This window comes from Athene noctua, chromosome 2, assembly GCF_965140245.1.
Source record: "Athene noctua chromosome 2, bAthNoc1.hap1.1, whole genome shotgun sequence".
Taxonomy (NCBI): Eukaryota; Metazoa; Chordata; class Aves; order Strigiformes; family Strigidae; genus Athene; species Athene noctua.
This window is the reverse complement of record NC_134038.1, coordinates 15,121,660-15,136,591: the sequence shown is the minus strand read 5'-3', so window position 1 is coordinate 15,136,591 and position 14,932 is coordinate 15,121,660. Positions and strand designations below refer to the sequence as shown.

General features: G+C 38.9%; 1 protein-coding gene across 1 annotated transcript in view; it reads left to right on the top strand.

Annotated features, from left to right (window-relative positions):
• Nucleotides 1-14,932, top strand: part of DEPTOR (DEP domain containing MTOR interacting protein) — a 74,867-nt gene that overhangs the window by 22,066 nt on the left and 37,869 nt on the right. Inside the window, exons 2-4 of the mRNA XM_074898501.1 lie at nt 5,216-5,394; nt 7,427-7,550; nt 13,241-13,419. Coding sequence (XP_074754602.1) covers nt 5,216-5,394; nt 7,427-7,550; nt 13,241-13,419 — 482 coding nt within the window. The remainder of the gene's footprint in view (nt 1-5,215; nt 5,395-7,426; nt 7,551-13,240; nt 13,420-14,932) is intronic.

Sequence of the window (14,932 nt, the reverse complement as noted above, 5' to 3'; positions counted from 1 at the left end):
TATTTATGATTTATTTATATATATCACATATATACAAATATGTATGCACACATTTCTATATATCTATTTATATAAATCTATGGCTTGGCTTCACCAAGAGCAATTCTTGCCTGACCAACTTAGTGGCCTTCTGTGATGGAGTGACTACATCAGTGGACAAGGCAAGAGCTACAGATGTCATCTACCTGGACTTCTATAAGGCCTTTGACACAGTCCCCCACAACATCCTTCTCTCTAAATTGGAAAGTTATGGATTTGATATATGGTCTGTTCGATGGATGAGGAATTGGTTGGATGGTCTCATCCAGAGGGTAGTGGTCAACAGCTCAATGTCCAGATGGGGATCAGTGTTGAATGATGTCCGTCAGGGGTCTGTACTGGGACCAGTACTGTTTAATATCTTCATCAGTGACGTAGACAGTGGGATTGAGGGCACGCTTAGCAAGTTTGCAGGTGACACCAAGCTGAGTGTCATGGTTGACATACCTGAGGGAAGGGATGTCATCCAGAGGGACCTGGACAAGCTCAAGAAGTGGGTTGTGTGAACCTCATGAGGTTCAACAGGGCCAAGTGCAAGATCCTGCACCTGGATTGGGGCAACCCCTGGTACCAATACAGGCTGGGGGATGAAGGGATTCAGAGCAGGCCTGCTGAGAAGGACTTGGAAGAAGATGAAAAGCTGGACGTGAGCTGGCAATGTGTGCTCGCAGCTGGAGTAGTGTCCAGCTCTGGGGCCCCCCAGCACAGGAAAGTCATGGACCTGTTGGAGTGGGTCTAGAGGATGGCCAAAATGGTCAGAAGGAAGGTACTGAAAGGCTGAGAGGTGGGGTTGTTCAGCCTGGAAAAGAGAAGGCTGTGGGGAGATCATATTGTGACCTTTCAGTACTTAAGGGGGCTTATAAGAAGGAAGGGGACAGACTTTTTAATAGTTCCTGTTGTGATTGGACAATGGGTAATGGTTTAAAACTAAAAGAGGGTAGATTTAGATTAGAAATAAGGAAGAAATTTTTTATAATGAGGGTGGTGAAACACTGGAACAGGTTGCCCAGGGAGGTTTTAGATACACCATCCCTGGAAGCAATCAAGGTCAGGTTGGACAGGGCTCTGGGCAACCTGATCTAGCTGAAGATGTCCCTGCTCATTGCAGGGATTTGGACTAGATGCCCTTTATATGTCCCTCTCAACCAAAACTATTTTGTGGTTCTGTGATTCTATGATATATGCATATGTATGTGTGTGTGTATGATTGCCTCAGGAAGATTAAAAGATGTGAAGGAGTGGAGCACAATATGAAAGTCTTCATGCCATGTTGTCTGTTGAGTGCCAGGAACCAACCTGTTCCCTGCACATTTTTACTGAGCCTTTGCCAGGATAAACAGAGAGACTATATAGGATGTACTAGGAAATGGTAGATGAATTATTCAGAAAATTACCAAGAAGAGCAGGAGGCTTTTTGTCTTTTCATGCATAGAAATCACGACTGGATGGTGCTCTGCAAATTCTGTGTTAGCCAAGCAGAAACTGCTAGACTCAATAGAGGGAAATAGCTGGGTGAGATATTTGGACCGTGGTCCAGTTAGTGACATCATTACTGTCTTCAGCCAGCGGGCTGGTCTTTTCTTGGGTTTAAAAGGAAAACTAGACTCCTGTGCAGGCACTGCCTTTGCAAAAACCTTACCCATTGGTTCAGAAAAAGATGCAAGAAACTTCAAAATGTGTATTTTCCCTGGTGGAAAACAAACTGCAAGTTTCATGTAGCTGCAAGAGCGATTTCTTCCTCAGTTAGTGCCTGATTCTTCATTTCTAGGCAAAGATTTTTGGTTTTTCCATTATCATGACTTCTGACAGTTGGCAAGAAAATCCCTAATGGCCTCTCAGCAAAATAACATTGTTCCTGATTAAATCTGAATACACTTACTGCAAAGCAGAAGCAGTGTGTTCTGGGTTAGTCTGTTCATGCTACGCAGAAGGAAGGCACTTTTATTTGGAGCAAGAGTCCCTACATGTTGTTAATTAGGAGCGACTCCTGTTTAGACAAGCCCCCAAGAAAACTCTTCTGGCATTGATGCTTGCAAATACAGACTGTCTTTGTTTGTTGTAAGCATGAATAAGAGCCATGGATATCAATTTGTAAATATTAAAGGGTTGCATATGCCTGTTACAGTTCATAGGCAATTGCTCAAATGCTTTCATTCTCATGTTGCTTTCTGCAGGGAGGGGAGACTGAGGCCCCAAGTGCAAAATCTGGTAGGTAATCTTGAATAATATATGGAATTATATATGGATGATGTACTGGTGTACACAAGATTGTTTTCTGGTCTTAAGCTATTAAGTTGTAGAGAACAGGACAACTTTTCAAAGGCGTATTGAATCAAGGTGTCCCCCTGTCACCCCTTGTTTGCCCTCTCTTCCCCCTTTTCCCCTCAAACTGGTCAGGGTTTGGCAGCGAGGTAATTCTTCTAAGCAGCTCTTGAGAAAAACTTCTTCTAGCAAGAGAAATGTGACTGGTGTCGTTAGGTCTTTTCCAGTCATCATGCAGGCTAGCTGATGAAGAGTGATTAACATTACTTAAAGGGAAAACATCAAGGTCTGTTGGTGAGAAGCCTGTTTCCCCATGCCAAGGGATAAAGAATTTACCACTTCACTTGAGCATTGATTTCAGTGTGTAATTGCATTCACTGCTACTTTTTTTTCCTTTTTATCTCATTTAATTTGGCTCCTGATAAGTATTTCTGAACACATTTGTAGAATTTCTGCCTAAACTTTTGATTTGCATACTGCAATATATGCTCAACAACTTCACCTGAGGCTTTCATATTTGTAGTTTACACAAGGTACCATTTCAATTTATTGAGCTACTTCTCCTTCATACAATTTCAGTTTTAGCAGGTTTGTAGAGGTGAGGGAGCCCAGAAGGATAGAACAGCATACACCATCAGGGAGAAGATAGGAATTCCCTTTCTGTTCTTTATTCCAAATAAATTAGCCTGGACATAATTCATTATGGATATAATTGCTATAGACTGCAGAAGTTCTCACTTCCATTTGGAAATTGTGGATAAATTTGTTTTTTCAGGTTTCTTGAGGCTTATGTGGTCATACTGTTTTTGACTTAATGATTTCGTAACATCTTAGCAAATTTGGATCCACTTTAGGAAGTGGGTGGAAATAATTAAGATAATGAAATTTCTATGAGTTTTATGAATATAGGCAAAAAGGTATATAGAGAGACCCTATAAATTCTCTGAGTGAGGAAAAAGGTTGGAGTGGGAACCTATGTCTTTTGACATGACAGAGAACTTGAAATATTTATAAGCCCACCAACTGTAGGAAAGCTTTCAGTCAGAATTTCAGACATAAATACTCATTTCTGGGGCTCTTGGCTACTGGCTTTTTTGTGGAATGACAGATCAGTCCTGGCATACTCCTACGTGATGTTTGGACAAAGAATTTCATAAAAGGGAGTTTCCCTTTTGTATCAGATGAATTCTATCCATTTAGACTTACACTGATGACTGAGAGCTGGGTCGAGCCATCTGCCTATGTATTATACACTCAATCCCTAGTTTTGTTCTTGGAGGTTATTGTGAGACGTAAGACTGGATGAACATTAACAGAAGCTGGAATATATTTTAAATGTACAGCTCCATCAGACGTACTGATAATTGCATGTTCTATAATTAAAACTGTGTAGGCTTTTCTTTCTAAGTATGGCAACAGCTGTTAGAGCACATCTGGAAAATATGATTTAAGCAAAGGTATTTTAGCTTGGAGAATTTCATAATACATGGAATATTTACCAGAACTTCTTTCCAGAATACTGATTGGATTTATCAGTATTTTTAATATAGAAGTCTTCATTTTTTAATGATGTTTGCAAAGCTGATTTTGAATTTATATCACAGATTGGCCATTCCAGTGTAGTTCAAGGCTAAATGCTGCAAAACACACATTGCTTTGCTACTATTTTTAAGTAGAATCATACGTAAGCCTTGTCTAATGCCCTAATAATATGTTCTTTAGTGATTTCTTCACTGATTTCCCTTTCTTTGATTCTAAAGAGAAATAATTGTTTCATACTGCAATCACATTGAAAAGAAAATCAGTTGGACTCCTGCCCTGTGTTTCTTGAGGCTCATATTAATGCTCTTCTACGCTATTTCCCTCTCTAGAAAATAGAGATAGTTATAACTCCAGCAATTAATACAGCATTACTTGGAGCTTCTTTGAAGTCAGTGAGAGTGTTTACAAGGTAGGATCCTAGACACTTGAAAATGAACAGCCCATCACTGTGATTTCTATGGTTTCTTCAGAACTAAAAAACCGGAATTATTAAAATTATTAATTAAAATGGAAACAAGAAAGCAGAAAACTTTTTAAAACATAAAAAAACCTCTATACATTAATTCATTGATAATATTACTCATTTTGTTTATTTGGAAAAACTGACTAAAAGTAAAGATGCAGAATCCCAGTAAAGTTACCTTTAATAACAAGGCAGTACTCTCATCAGGATCCTGCATTCTGTCTCAAGCATCTCAAAACCACCCAACCAAGTTGCTTTCAAGGTGGTAGGGCAGATTTTGCAGTTAGATAGCATTTACCAACAATTCCCCAAGTGAGAAATCAGGTCTCCTTTATTTGGAGTGGAAGGCAACTTTTAATGCTAAATATTATTGTGTTGGAACAACTTTGTGCCTGAATTTTAAATCATAAATGCTATGTTTTCTGCAGCTGGAGGCAAAATGCAGTTATCCAGACAAGGAAGAATCTACATCAAAAAAATGAATGAGATATATAAAAAAAAAAAAAAAATGGCAATGATACCACAAAATTAAAGGGTTATGTGGAATGTATTAGTGGTAATGTGGGAAAATTAATTCCAAATTATTGACAGTTTAATTGACTTACAGGAAGTATTTTAATGGCCTTAGTATGCTGTGTTGTTCTTCATTTTTTAATCTTTTCTACTGGGCAGAAAACCACTTTTTCCAAGTGTGGGGTTTAACGTTGTAACAAATGGTTGCTGTGGATTGCCTGGTTGTCAGACTCCAGCGCTGGACATGTGATGGAGTCTCTTCCTCTTCCCTCCAACACCTGCAAAGCTCATCCTGTGAGCAGGGCTTGGGTGTGTCTGCTCCACTCTCATCCCACTCTTGCTAGTTACAAAGGCTCTTTCTTTACACATGATATTCATATGATGATTTGACCCCAGGCTCCGACTGCATGAAGAAAAGGTCATTAAAGATCGGCGTCACCACCTTAAGACGTACCCGAACTGCTTCGTTGCCAAAGAACTGATTGACTGGCTGATTGACCATAAAGAGGCCTCAGACCGAGAGACGGCAATTAAACTGGTGCAGAAATTATTGGATCACAGCATTATCCACCATGGTAAGTGCAACATCAGCTGATAAAAGGTTCTAAGCTAAATTCTATTGACTCCTGTGAAACAGAGAAATCTTGCTCCTGCTCTTCAACCAAGTACTGGATAGGTGGAATCCTTTCCCTGCCAGAAAGGGAGCATGTCACTTGAACTGTGCTGCTCCACAAGGTCACCTGTGTCCTGAGGGTCATGGAGAGGCTGAAGAGGTGTGGAGTGACATTCCCTATGTCAGTACAGAGAGGGGAAGTCACTGGAGACTGTGCTGCTGCTTCCCTTCCTCCAGAGCAGCCCCAGCTGGATCCTGTCCCCTCTCTTCTCACTGCCCTCACCTCCCCACTCCCCAGAGCACAGTTTTCTAGCTGAAAAACCCATCTGAAAAATCAGCTGGAAAAAAAGGTCATTTTTCTCATGTGGATTAGTTCTCTGGCCCTGTCCCTCACACCAGCTGCACAAACATTAGTGCTGGTACAGCTGCAAGAAAGTTAGTGCTCTGACTGTGCCCTGATGAATTTTCTCCTAAACTTGTTGTCTATTTGAGATCTGTTCCTTTCAGCTTCTTGAATAACAATTTACGCTGATGAAAAGAAGACTTCCAATTCAGTGGTAGCATTTAGTTGCCTTTTGGTGCACATAAAGGCTAGGGAACACACAAACAAAGAAGATCCAAGCCCTTGCTTTCAAATGTACAGTATTACCCATTTCAAAAAGGCAAAAGTACCATTTGTTTCTTTTTTAAGAGAAAACTGAGCAACCGCGAACAGACAAATATTGACTTTATGCAGGGGTCACTGTATGTGCAGCAATACTGCTGCTATCTGCAATACATTAACGACACCTTAATTAAAGTTAGAAATGCACATATTGAATGAGTGCCACTTCTACAGCTTCTTCCTGGCTATTAAATTAAAATTCTGAGTTGTTATGGAAACTGGGACTCACGGTAGATAGTTAAAGAATAAAGTAATTATAGGGTATTCAAATCTGACTACTTAATCCTCTATTGAGAAAATGTCAGTGAAGAGTTGCGTGGATGCCTGAGTGACTTAATTTAATCGAGCAATGGATGTTTTATCACTGAATGCTTGTTTAAAGTTTTAACAACCTTCAGATGTTTTCTGCCTCAGGATCCAATTGCACACTGTAACTTCCATACAAATTTTATATATGTTTGTGTATATATTACTCACAGAACAGGTGTTTCTTGAAAATGTTCATGTATTGCACTCAAATTTAATAAAATAGTTTGCGAAGTGAGCTTGTGTAAATTCAGAGAGGTTCCATTAGGTTCTGTAGGATGCTCAGAGCATTCTTCCAACTCCTGTGTCAGGTAAAAGGGTGTAGTGCACCCACTTCTGGGGTGCAGAAGGTCAGCCTATGTACGTGGGCTGACAACTCTGATAGGAGCAGCTTGGTTGGGATATCTTTCCCATAAGTTTATGCCCTTGCTGGAGCTCTGTTCTGCATTTACAAGAGCCCATCGTCAGCTGCTGTCTTCTAAACCTTATTTAGCATTTCTCAGTGTGCTCCTGTTGTACCTACCATTTGCTAGCTGGCATGGCAGAGGAATTGAGACAATTTTAATAGAGCAGAATGCTTTGATTTTAACTGTTTCTGCAGCGAATCTCAGGTTTCCTACAGTATTGCTCAACTGATACAAGTAACTTTAAGAAGCTTGCCAATACTTAAATTATTTGGGGTTCTACACTGGTGACCTTTTAAACAAACAAGCTAATAGACCATTTTCATCAAAAGGTTTTCTGGGTATATAGCAAATGGATGCTTTTTTTCTCTTCATGTTTGCAGTAATCCTCACAAAACTGATAAACACCTATCCCCCTCACCTAGAAATTTGGTTACTTATCTGAAAGTTTTATCCAGCCTTTCACTGGTGATTAGAACTGAATAGAGTTTTATGCTCAGAAATACAGGGGGTTAGGCTCCATATGTGCTCACTTTGAAGTTCAGCAGTGATACCTTCTAAATGGATCCTCAGCTCCTTAACTTTGATATGAAGACTTTTTAATTTATTTTACGTTTCAGTCTGTGATGAGCATAAGGAATTCAAGGATGTCAAACTGTTCTATCGCTTCCGAAAAGATGACGGGACGTTTCCACTGGACAATGAAGTGAAGGTGTTCATGAGAGGACAAAGACTGTATGAAAAGTATGTTGCATTCAGTATCCATAATGTGTTGATAATAGTACCGAGGGAGGCAAATTATACTTCTTAATTTATTTTTGAATAGTCAGAGGCTTTCAAATCATGCAGGAATGGGTCTGGGTAATCCTGTTACTTTAGTTGGTAACTCTTCTCCTTTCTTCCCATTTCTCTTTTGCTTTTCTACTATGTTCACTTGTAGCATATTGTTTAAAATGATTTCCAGTATTTCCTGATGTTCTGGGTTGTAAATACATACTATATGAGAACTTAGTGTAAATTTAAGCCCTTGCACTCTATTCTCCAAAAATAATTACTAAAGGATGACTTGTCATGTAAAACTGTAATCACAAGACCTAAACCGTTGGTACATCAAAATGCACTGAACAAGTGGCTAAAAATCTGTTGAGGCTCCATACCCACAGCTTCACCAGGAGGTATGATTTTAAATAATAGTGAAATTAATCTTCAGTGTTCCATTCTGCAAAGCTTCTACATCACAAAGGTTATATTAAAAGTAGTTGCAAAAAAATCCCAGCCAAGTGCATCTAAGTAAGATTTGAAAGATATGATTATGCTGAGATACTGAATATCCTGCTGGATTACTTCCGTAGAATAACTAGGCGGTTTAACCAAACTTCCCAATCTATAATTAATGAGACTTTTATTCAGCATGTCCAGTTTGTGACATGGTACTTTCATTAGAGAGAATGAATGCATGTTGGCATATGCTACAAACTAATGCAAAAATTGTGATGTGTTATTTACCAAAAAGCTTGAAGTAATTGCTCTACACTGAATTCTACCCACTACTGCTCGGTTAGAGCAGAAGCGTGCAGCAGGCAGGAGACATGCTGTGTTTTCTGGCTGGAGTAATTTTGTTTTCCTCTTAGAATAAAGCACTCAGGAAAATCCCAAGTTTAAAAGCTGATGATAAATACTATTTTCAAGGTTACAAGGGTCTGAAGGTCAATTTGGTAAAAGAGCAATTAAACTGAAATATAAACCAATAATTGTAAATGCCACTCCTTTTGTTGCATCCATCATATAAACTCCCTGAGACTCAGTGACTGTGACTATTTAAAGTAAAAAAATAAATCACATAAGACACAAGAAAATACACCACTGGAAAAAATCCTTCACTGGGACAGATGAATTGAATCACCCACCTCCAAAATCCTCTGTGCCTTACTAAGCACAGCATTGGCTCCTTTAGACTCTGTAACACGCGGCACCTGCAAGCCTGACCCATAGTACCATAAGCCAATCAGTGTGCTTACAGTAGCAAACCTTTTTTTCTAATTGTTTTTTATATTTCTTTTTCTGTTCTTCTGTGAGACAAATAATTTTTTGTTGGTGAGGCTGGTAATAGTCCTCTGCATGAAAGAAGCCATAGTGGAAAGAACTCTGTTCTACCAGTGTCTGCTTCCATCCTCATTTCTCTGCAGGCAGAACTATACCCAAGCCAATGTCTAGTGTCCAGTTTGTCCAACACCATACCAGCAGAAAAATGTTCATAACACCATGGATTGTTCCCATCTTGGAAAAGGAGTTAATGCCAAAAACAGCATCTATATCTAAATATAACTGCATCCTCATGAGGTTGTTTCTCCTTGGCAATTTATCTAAAGTGTTCAGAAACTTTTAAAACCAACCCTGAGTGCTAAATATAGTCTAGAGCAAAAGTATATGTCATTTCAAAACCAGTCTGTGACAGTCAAAGCTAGTAAAAATTCTCCATGGATCACTGGAAATATTTTATATTCATGGGAGATAAGAATGCATACCTGGGCTATCTGGGCTTCACTTTGTTTATTGTAGCAAAGCCAGCGTGCAGAGCACTTGGGTTTCATTAGGTGCCTTGTCCATGCATGCTTATTAGCAACAATTTCAGTTTCATGAATGCATTTTAAACTCAAAATCTCATACTGAAAGTCAGGCTACTACAGAAAGAATACATACTACATACTACATTTCTGCAGTGAAATGTGTGTATGTGTAATATATCTGTTGTATTAGTTTGCTGATATTGTTGAAAAAGAAAATATTAATTCAGTGCAATTAAAATAATTATTAAATGGCAACAACCAGATAAAAGTATTCATGTACAAATTTGAAGTCACTCACCAGTATATTCAACTTGTTTATCAAAATGTCTGTAGGCCTAATTTCAGGAGAAATGCAGCTATGCCAAAGGATATCTATCTGAATCCAATATATTTTAAAAATCTGTGTCTGATTTTGTGGATGTTCCTGATCTTCACTACACTTTGCTAGTTTGAGATAGACATTATAATACAGTTTCCTGCTCTTCTCCACCCACCGCATTAGGGCTGGAGTACTGTTACATTCAGAAGCCAGTGTGGTTTGTATGTGACAAAATTGCAAACACGTTATCCAACATCAGTCCATGCAGATTTGTACCTGCAATGGGTAAAATGAGCAAAATGCTGTAGGAAGATCAGCAGGTTGTTGCATGGGCAGAGGAATGGATGCGTTAGGTAGGTTTCCTGCATTCAGACAGCTGTTTTGGGTAAATGGCCTGTGCTCCCCTCTGGAGCACGGGAGCATTAGGGCTGTTCCCCCACTGAGGAGGTCCCTTTCCCTGTCTCCCTTCTGTGTGACCACAAAGCTCCTCGTAGCTTGAATTCTCCTCCTTTGTGGCATTACCTCCTTCATCTACTGTGAACATATTCAGTGTCTGTACCTTTGTGATTACAAGATTTAAAATCTATCTCTGATAGTATTCTCCCTTCATTTGCACTGAAAATCATAAATCAGTTCAGATTCCCTGCACATAATTTCAAGCTTTGGTAATCCTTTCTGTGAACATGCTTTGAGGTTCAAGTTTATAACTAGAGATGAAACCTACTGGATTTCTTACAGTCTTGTGTGAAAATTCTTGAGTAGTTTACTAGGTCCAAAGATGGTATCAGTTTTCATACTCTACAGGACTGACCAAATAGATTGCATGAGATAAACATGTTTCCCATTCAGCAAAACCCTCCCTGCAAATCTTAAATAAATCCAGCACAGACCTTTCATAGCTTTTCTTTTTTTAACAAAATCAAGTTGTGCAAGCATCCTATTTTTACGATGTTTGCAATTCTCAGTAGGTTTTGGTCAGGCACACATTGTTGTTTCTGGTGCAGTTGGGTTTAGGAGCTATAAGTCATCTCATGATGCCGACTTCAACTGAGATGTTTCAACCAGATTTCGTAGTGAATGAAGTGCAGATTTATGGTTTTAATTTCAGGAAATAATTCAGGTAATTTTGAGACTGCATTCTTTGAATCACTTCCATTTTAACTTAATGGTGGTTAAGTCAAATTTATCCTCTAGTGCAGTTATTTAGATAAAACAAGGTTAAAATTTTCTTTGGAAAATGTTTGAATTTCAGTGTTTGGCTAAATACACTCCATTAATGCAGGATAACACCAGTTTTAGCAAATAATGTGTTTTGACATGAATAGCCTCATTTTTTTTGAAACAAGGAGAAAATGGAAGAGTTAGGAGACAGTTTCCTATTCTGGCTAATGAAAGGCCAGATTTTTGGTTATGTAAATTGGTGCAGCTTTGTTGACAGCCATGGAGTTACAGTGATTTACTTCAGATAGCAATGTAAGTCTATGGATTGCTGTTTCTGGGTTTGTTAAACTGTCAATTTGTCATGTCTGTTTGTTCACAAGTCCAAATCCTTTGCAGTGCTATTCTGGGCACACACAGAAGGGTGTGAAATGTCAAGCTGAGTGTTTTTCCACTTGATATTTTTCCAGATTTCTTTTGTGTCTCTGTAAAAATCTAACAATTAGCTTCTCTTTTTCAAGGACCTCTCTATCTGCGACTTCAGTGAGTTGGTCAACTAATTATAGATTCATCAAAGAACAATTAACACAATCCTAAGGATCTTTTATTTGTTGTCTGCTGAGCCTGGGTAACCAGTTCTGGGTAACCACGTAGCAAATGGTACAAAAAGACGCGAACTTTGGGTTTGAATTTTTTTCTGGGGGGGAGAAAGCCTGGTGAATGAGACACATTTAATGATGGTCCCTTGGAGCGCTGTCTCTATTAGCTGTGGTTAGTGTGGAACAAAATGCTGTCTTGCAGGCAGATGCTTGTAAAACAAAATATGAAAAAGAATGAAGTCTGGAGTCAATACCTTGTCCCCTGTGGCACATACTCTTGCTTTTGGCCTCATCCTTCGGCTAATTTTGACTTCCTTAGTCCTTACCCAGTTCAGCGGTGCTAGCAATGATGCACCGACATCTAAGTGAGCACTCTGTTATATCTGCCACTGACATACAGCTGTGGCTGAGCAGCCTTTGCCTGGTTTGATGATCTGTTGCCTGGTGGTCAGATCCAGTCAGTTCAGGCTCGTGGTTAGCTCTTGTTAAAGTCAAGGGAATAAATCTTTCAGGTGAAATAACAAGGGCTGGGTCCTGTCAAACCTCCTCATTGTAAATTCAAGTGAAAATTTTGCCTGTGTTCTTATGGCACAGACTTTTCTGATACCTCCCAAAATAGGTGACATTATATTCCACGATCTCTGGACTTGCTGGCAGTTCAAAAGAGATGGCCCATGTATGGATTCAAATTCAAAGTTTTGATCAGAATGGCAAAGCTTTCAGTATTTTCCTGTTGTTGTTCAGTTGTGTCCTTTATTTCAAAATAGTTGGTGAATGGGAAGGGGCTTAGTCTTACATGGAAAAAAAACCCTCATGCCATTCTTGAGCTGTTATTTTAAGTCTTACCACTAGTCCTATTACTAAACTATACTAAATAAAATGATTATGAAAAAAAATTGTATTAGTAAATATGGAGGTTATGGTGCTCAGTCTCCCAACAAAACAAAAAAGAAGTAAGATTCTGTATTGAAAGGGAGGGATTCTTATTTCTTCTTTCAAATTGTCTTCTCAGTCAACCTTACTGTTGCATTAACAAACTACTGAGACTTTTTTTTTAATGCTGTGTCATTTATGTATGTTACTTGAATGGAAAATAATTTTATTAGTGTATTTAAGCTAGGTACATACCAGTTGCTAGGAGATTTAGAGACACCTCAAGGTGTTCCTCTGAACTCTGGTGTTACGTGGAACCAACTGAGGCAGAGACTCTGAGACTCAGATGTCAAAATGAGTTCAGGTGTGAAACTTCACTGATTGCAGCTGCATCACTGTGTTGGATGCTAAACATTTATTAACCACCCAAACCACAGAACTACCTTTTTTTTTTCCTCTTGAATTTTTCTGCAGCTGTTCTGAAGCTTACAGGAAGAATTTTCAAAACCACCTACATGACTTCAGGGCATAGTCCTGCTAACTGTAAAAATTAATTTTTGAACACATTAGTCACAATCTGGTGCTTTTAGACTAATTTTGTTTCCAAGTTGATTATACATTGACTTTTAGAGAAACTAAAGAACTAAATAGGTGAAATGTGAAACTGAAGAACTTTGTTTTCTTTTAGGGAAAAAACAAGAAGGCATTAACTTCACACAGGGATATAAAGCCTAATTTTTTTGACTAAGCAGTTATAATTCACAACCTAAATTTAGATTAATAGACTGAGGAAAGATTTAGTAATCAGTGAAAGGTTCACATATGTTTGCTTAATATCAATGAGGTTTGCCAGAATAGATCTGGAGTTGCTTTTTGAAGAATCATTTTCACTACCAATTTTCCCCTGCCCTGTAACAGGCTGATGAGTTCTGAAAATACCCTTTTGCAAGCCAGGGAAGAGGAAGGAGTCAAGTATGAACGGACCTTTGTGGCATCAGAGTTCATTGACTGGCTGATCCAGGAAGGAGAAGCCACGACACGGACTGAAGCAGAGCAGCTCGGCCGCAGGCTTTTGGAGCACGGGATTATACAGCACGGTGAGAAAGCTACTGCCAGGTAGCAAAAGCTACACTTTTTAAAGTACTTTCTTCAGGTTGGATTATGTGAAGGGGCTCTTGTCTTCTTCGTCATAGTATGTCCAAGTTCTAAATAATTTCAGGAAGGAGTCTAGCTAACTTTATTTAATGAAAGAGTGACTTTTTCAAAAGCTTGTCTTAGTTCTGAAAATTTTGCCTCAAATGCAGAACATAGCTAGAATTTGAGATTGCATAATAACAACATAAAGATGTGGATGAAAATCAACTCTTGTATTCTTGTGGTAACTAACTTGTAAAACTTGTTACCAGCAATATGTAGAATTAAGGTAAATAGCTTTGTAAGGATCAAGTAGGGATTAGAGTAATAAATTTTCTATGTAGAATAAAAATGACAGGTTCTCTATATTGTCCTACTTGAGGACAGGAGCAGAGCACAATCCAGTGCTAGAAAAGCAGCTTTCCTCTTAGTCATGTTGCAGAGTTGTTCTAGAGTATTTGGGCAAGAAAGAGGGTATCGCTTTCAGCTGAAGTGTTACTGTATTTGTCCTGGTGTGTAACTTTTTGAGGCAGGAATGAAATATTTCTTTGTGGTCCAGCACCTTGTGGCTGGCAGATGCACCTTCACCTAGGAGCTCCCTCCATTAAGGGTGGAGGAGACACTTTTCTCTCTACTGCCCTGAGGGTGAAGAAATGAACACCCCTGGCACTAAAGCCTATTTTACATGTTGTCATAATTTACTCTCAGTGCAAGTTGCCCTTCTCTGACCACACGTTCTCCACCATAAACATGTTGCAGGGCATTCTGGGAGTGATGAAGGGGTGCCAGGAGATGGCAGAACAAGCTGGCAGTAGCTGTTAGCTACGTTGCTTAATGCACAACGGGAAAGTAAGCAGATCCTGGTCATCCAAATGTTGTCACATCAACACTAATTCTGACAGAGAACAAACAATTCATGGTATTAACAGGTTGTTAATATACAAGCTGCTAGATTGACTAGGTTGCTTGTTGCTTTGTGAGAAATGTCATTTTAAGGAATAGAAAAAAATTGGGGCATAAGCGACCTGCACAGTTCCTTTATGGTTGTAATCATGCTCACATTATCTTTAGCTTCCAATTACTAGGAGCTACTTCTGAATGTTTACAGTAATCTTCTTCCAGTTCTATAATTACCTCTGTGCTTCCTATGATTTATAGAATGCCAACTGCTTGGAGCTTGATGGACAGGGAAGGTATGCCACCCCTCCTCTTTATAGCAGCAATGATTTCATTCCTATTTTTACCCAAGCATTTTCTGTGTATTATATACAATGTAAACTTTCCTAAAAAAAAAAAAAAAAAGGCAGAAGTGAGATTTACACTGCTATTGGTGTTTTTGCAGAGGAAATAAAGTCAGAACTTGACATTTGGTGCAAAGATGGATTTACTTTGATACTGAAATCTCTGCAGAGCTAAGAAAGTCAGGATGTGGCTTTTATTGCAGATCAACCATTGTTTCATTAACTGAGGCAAATG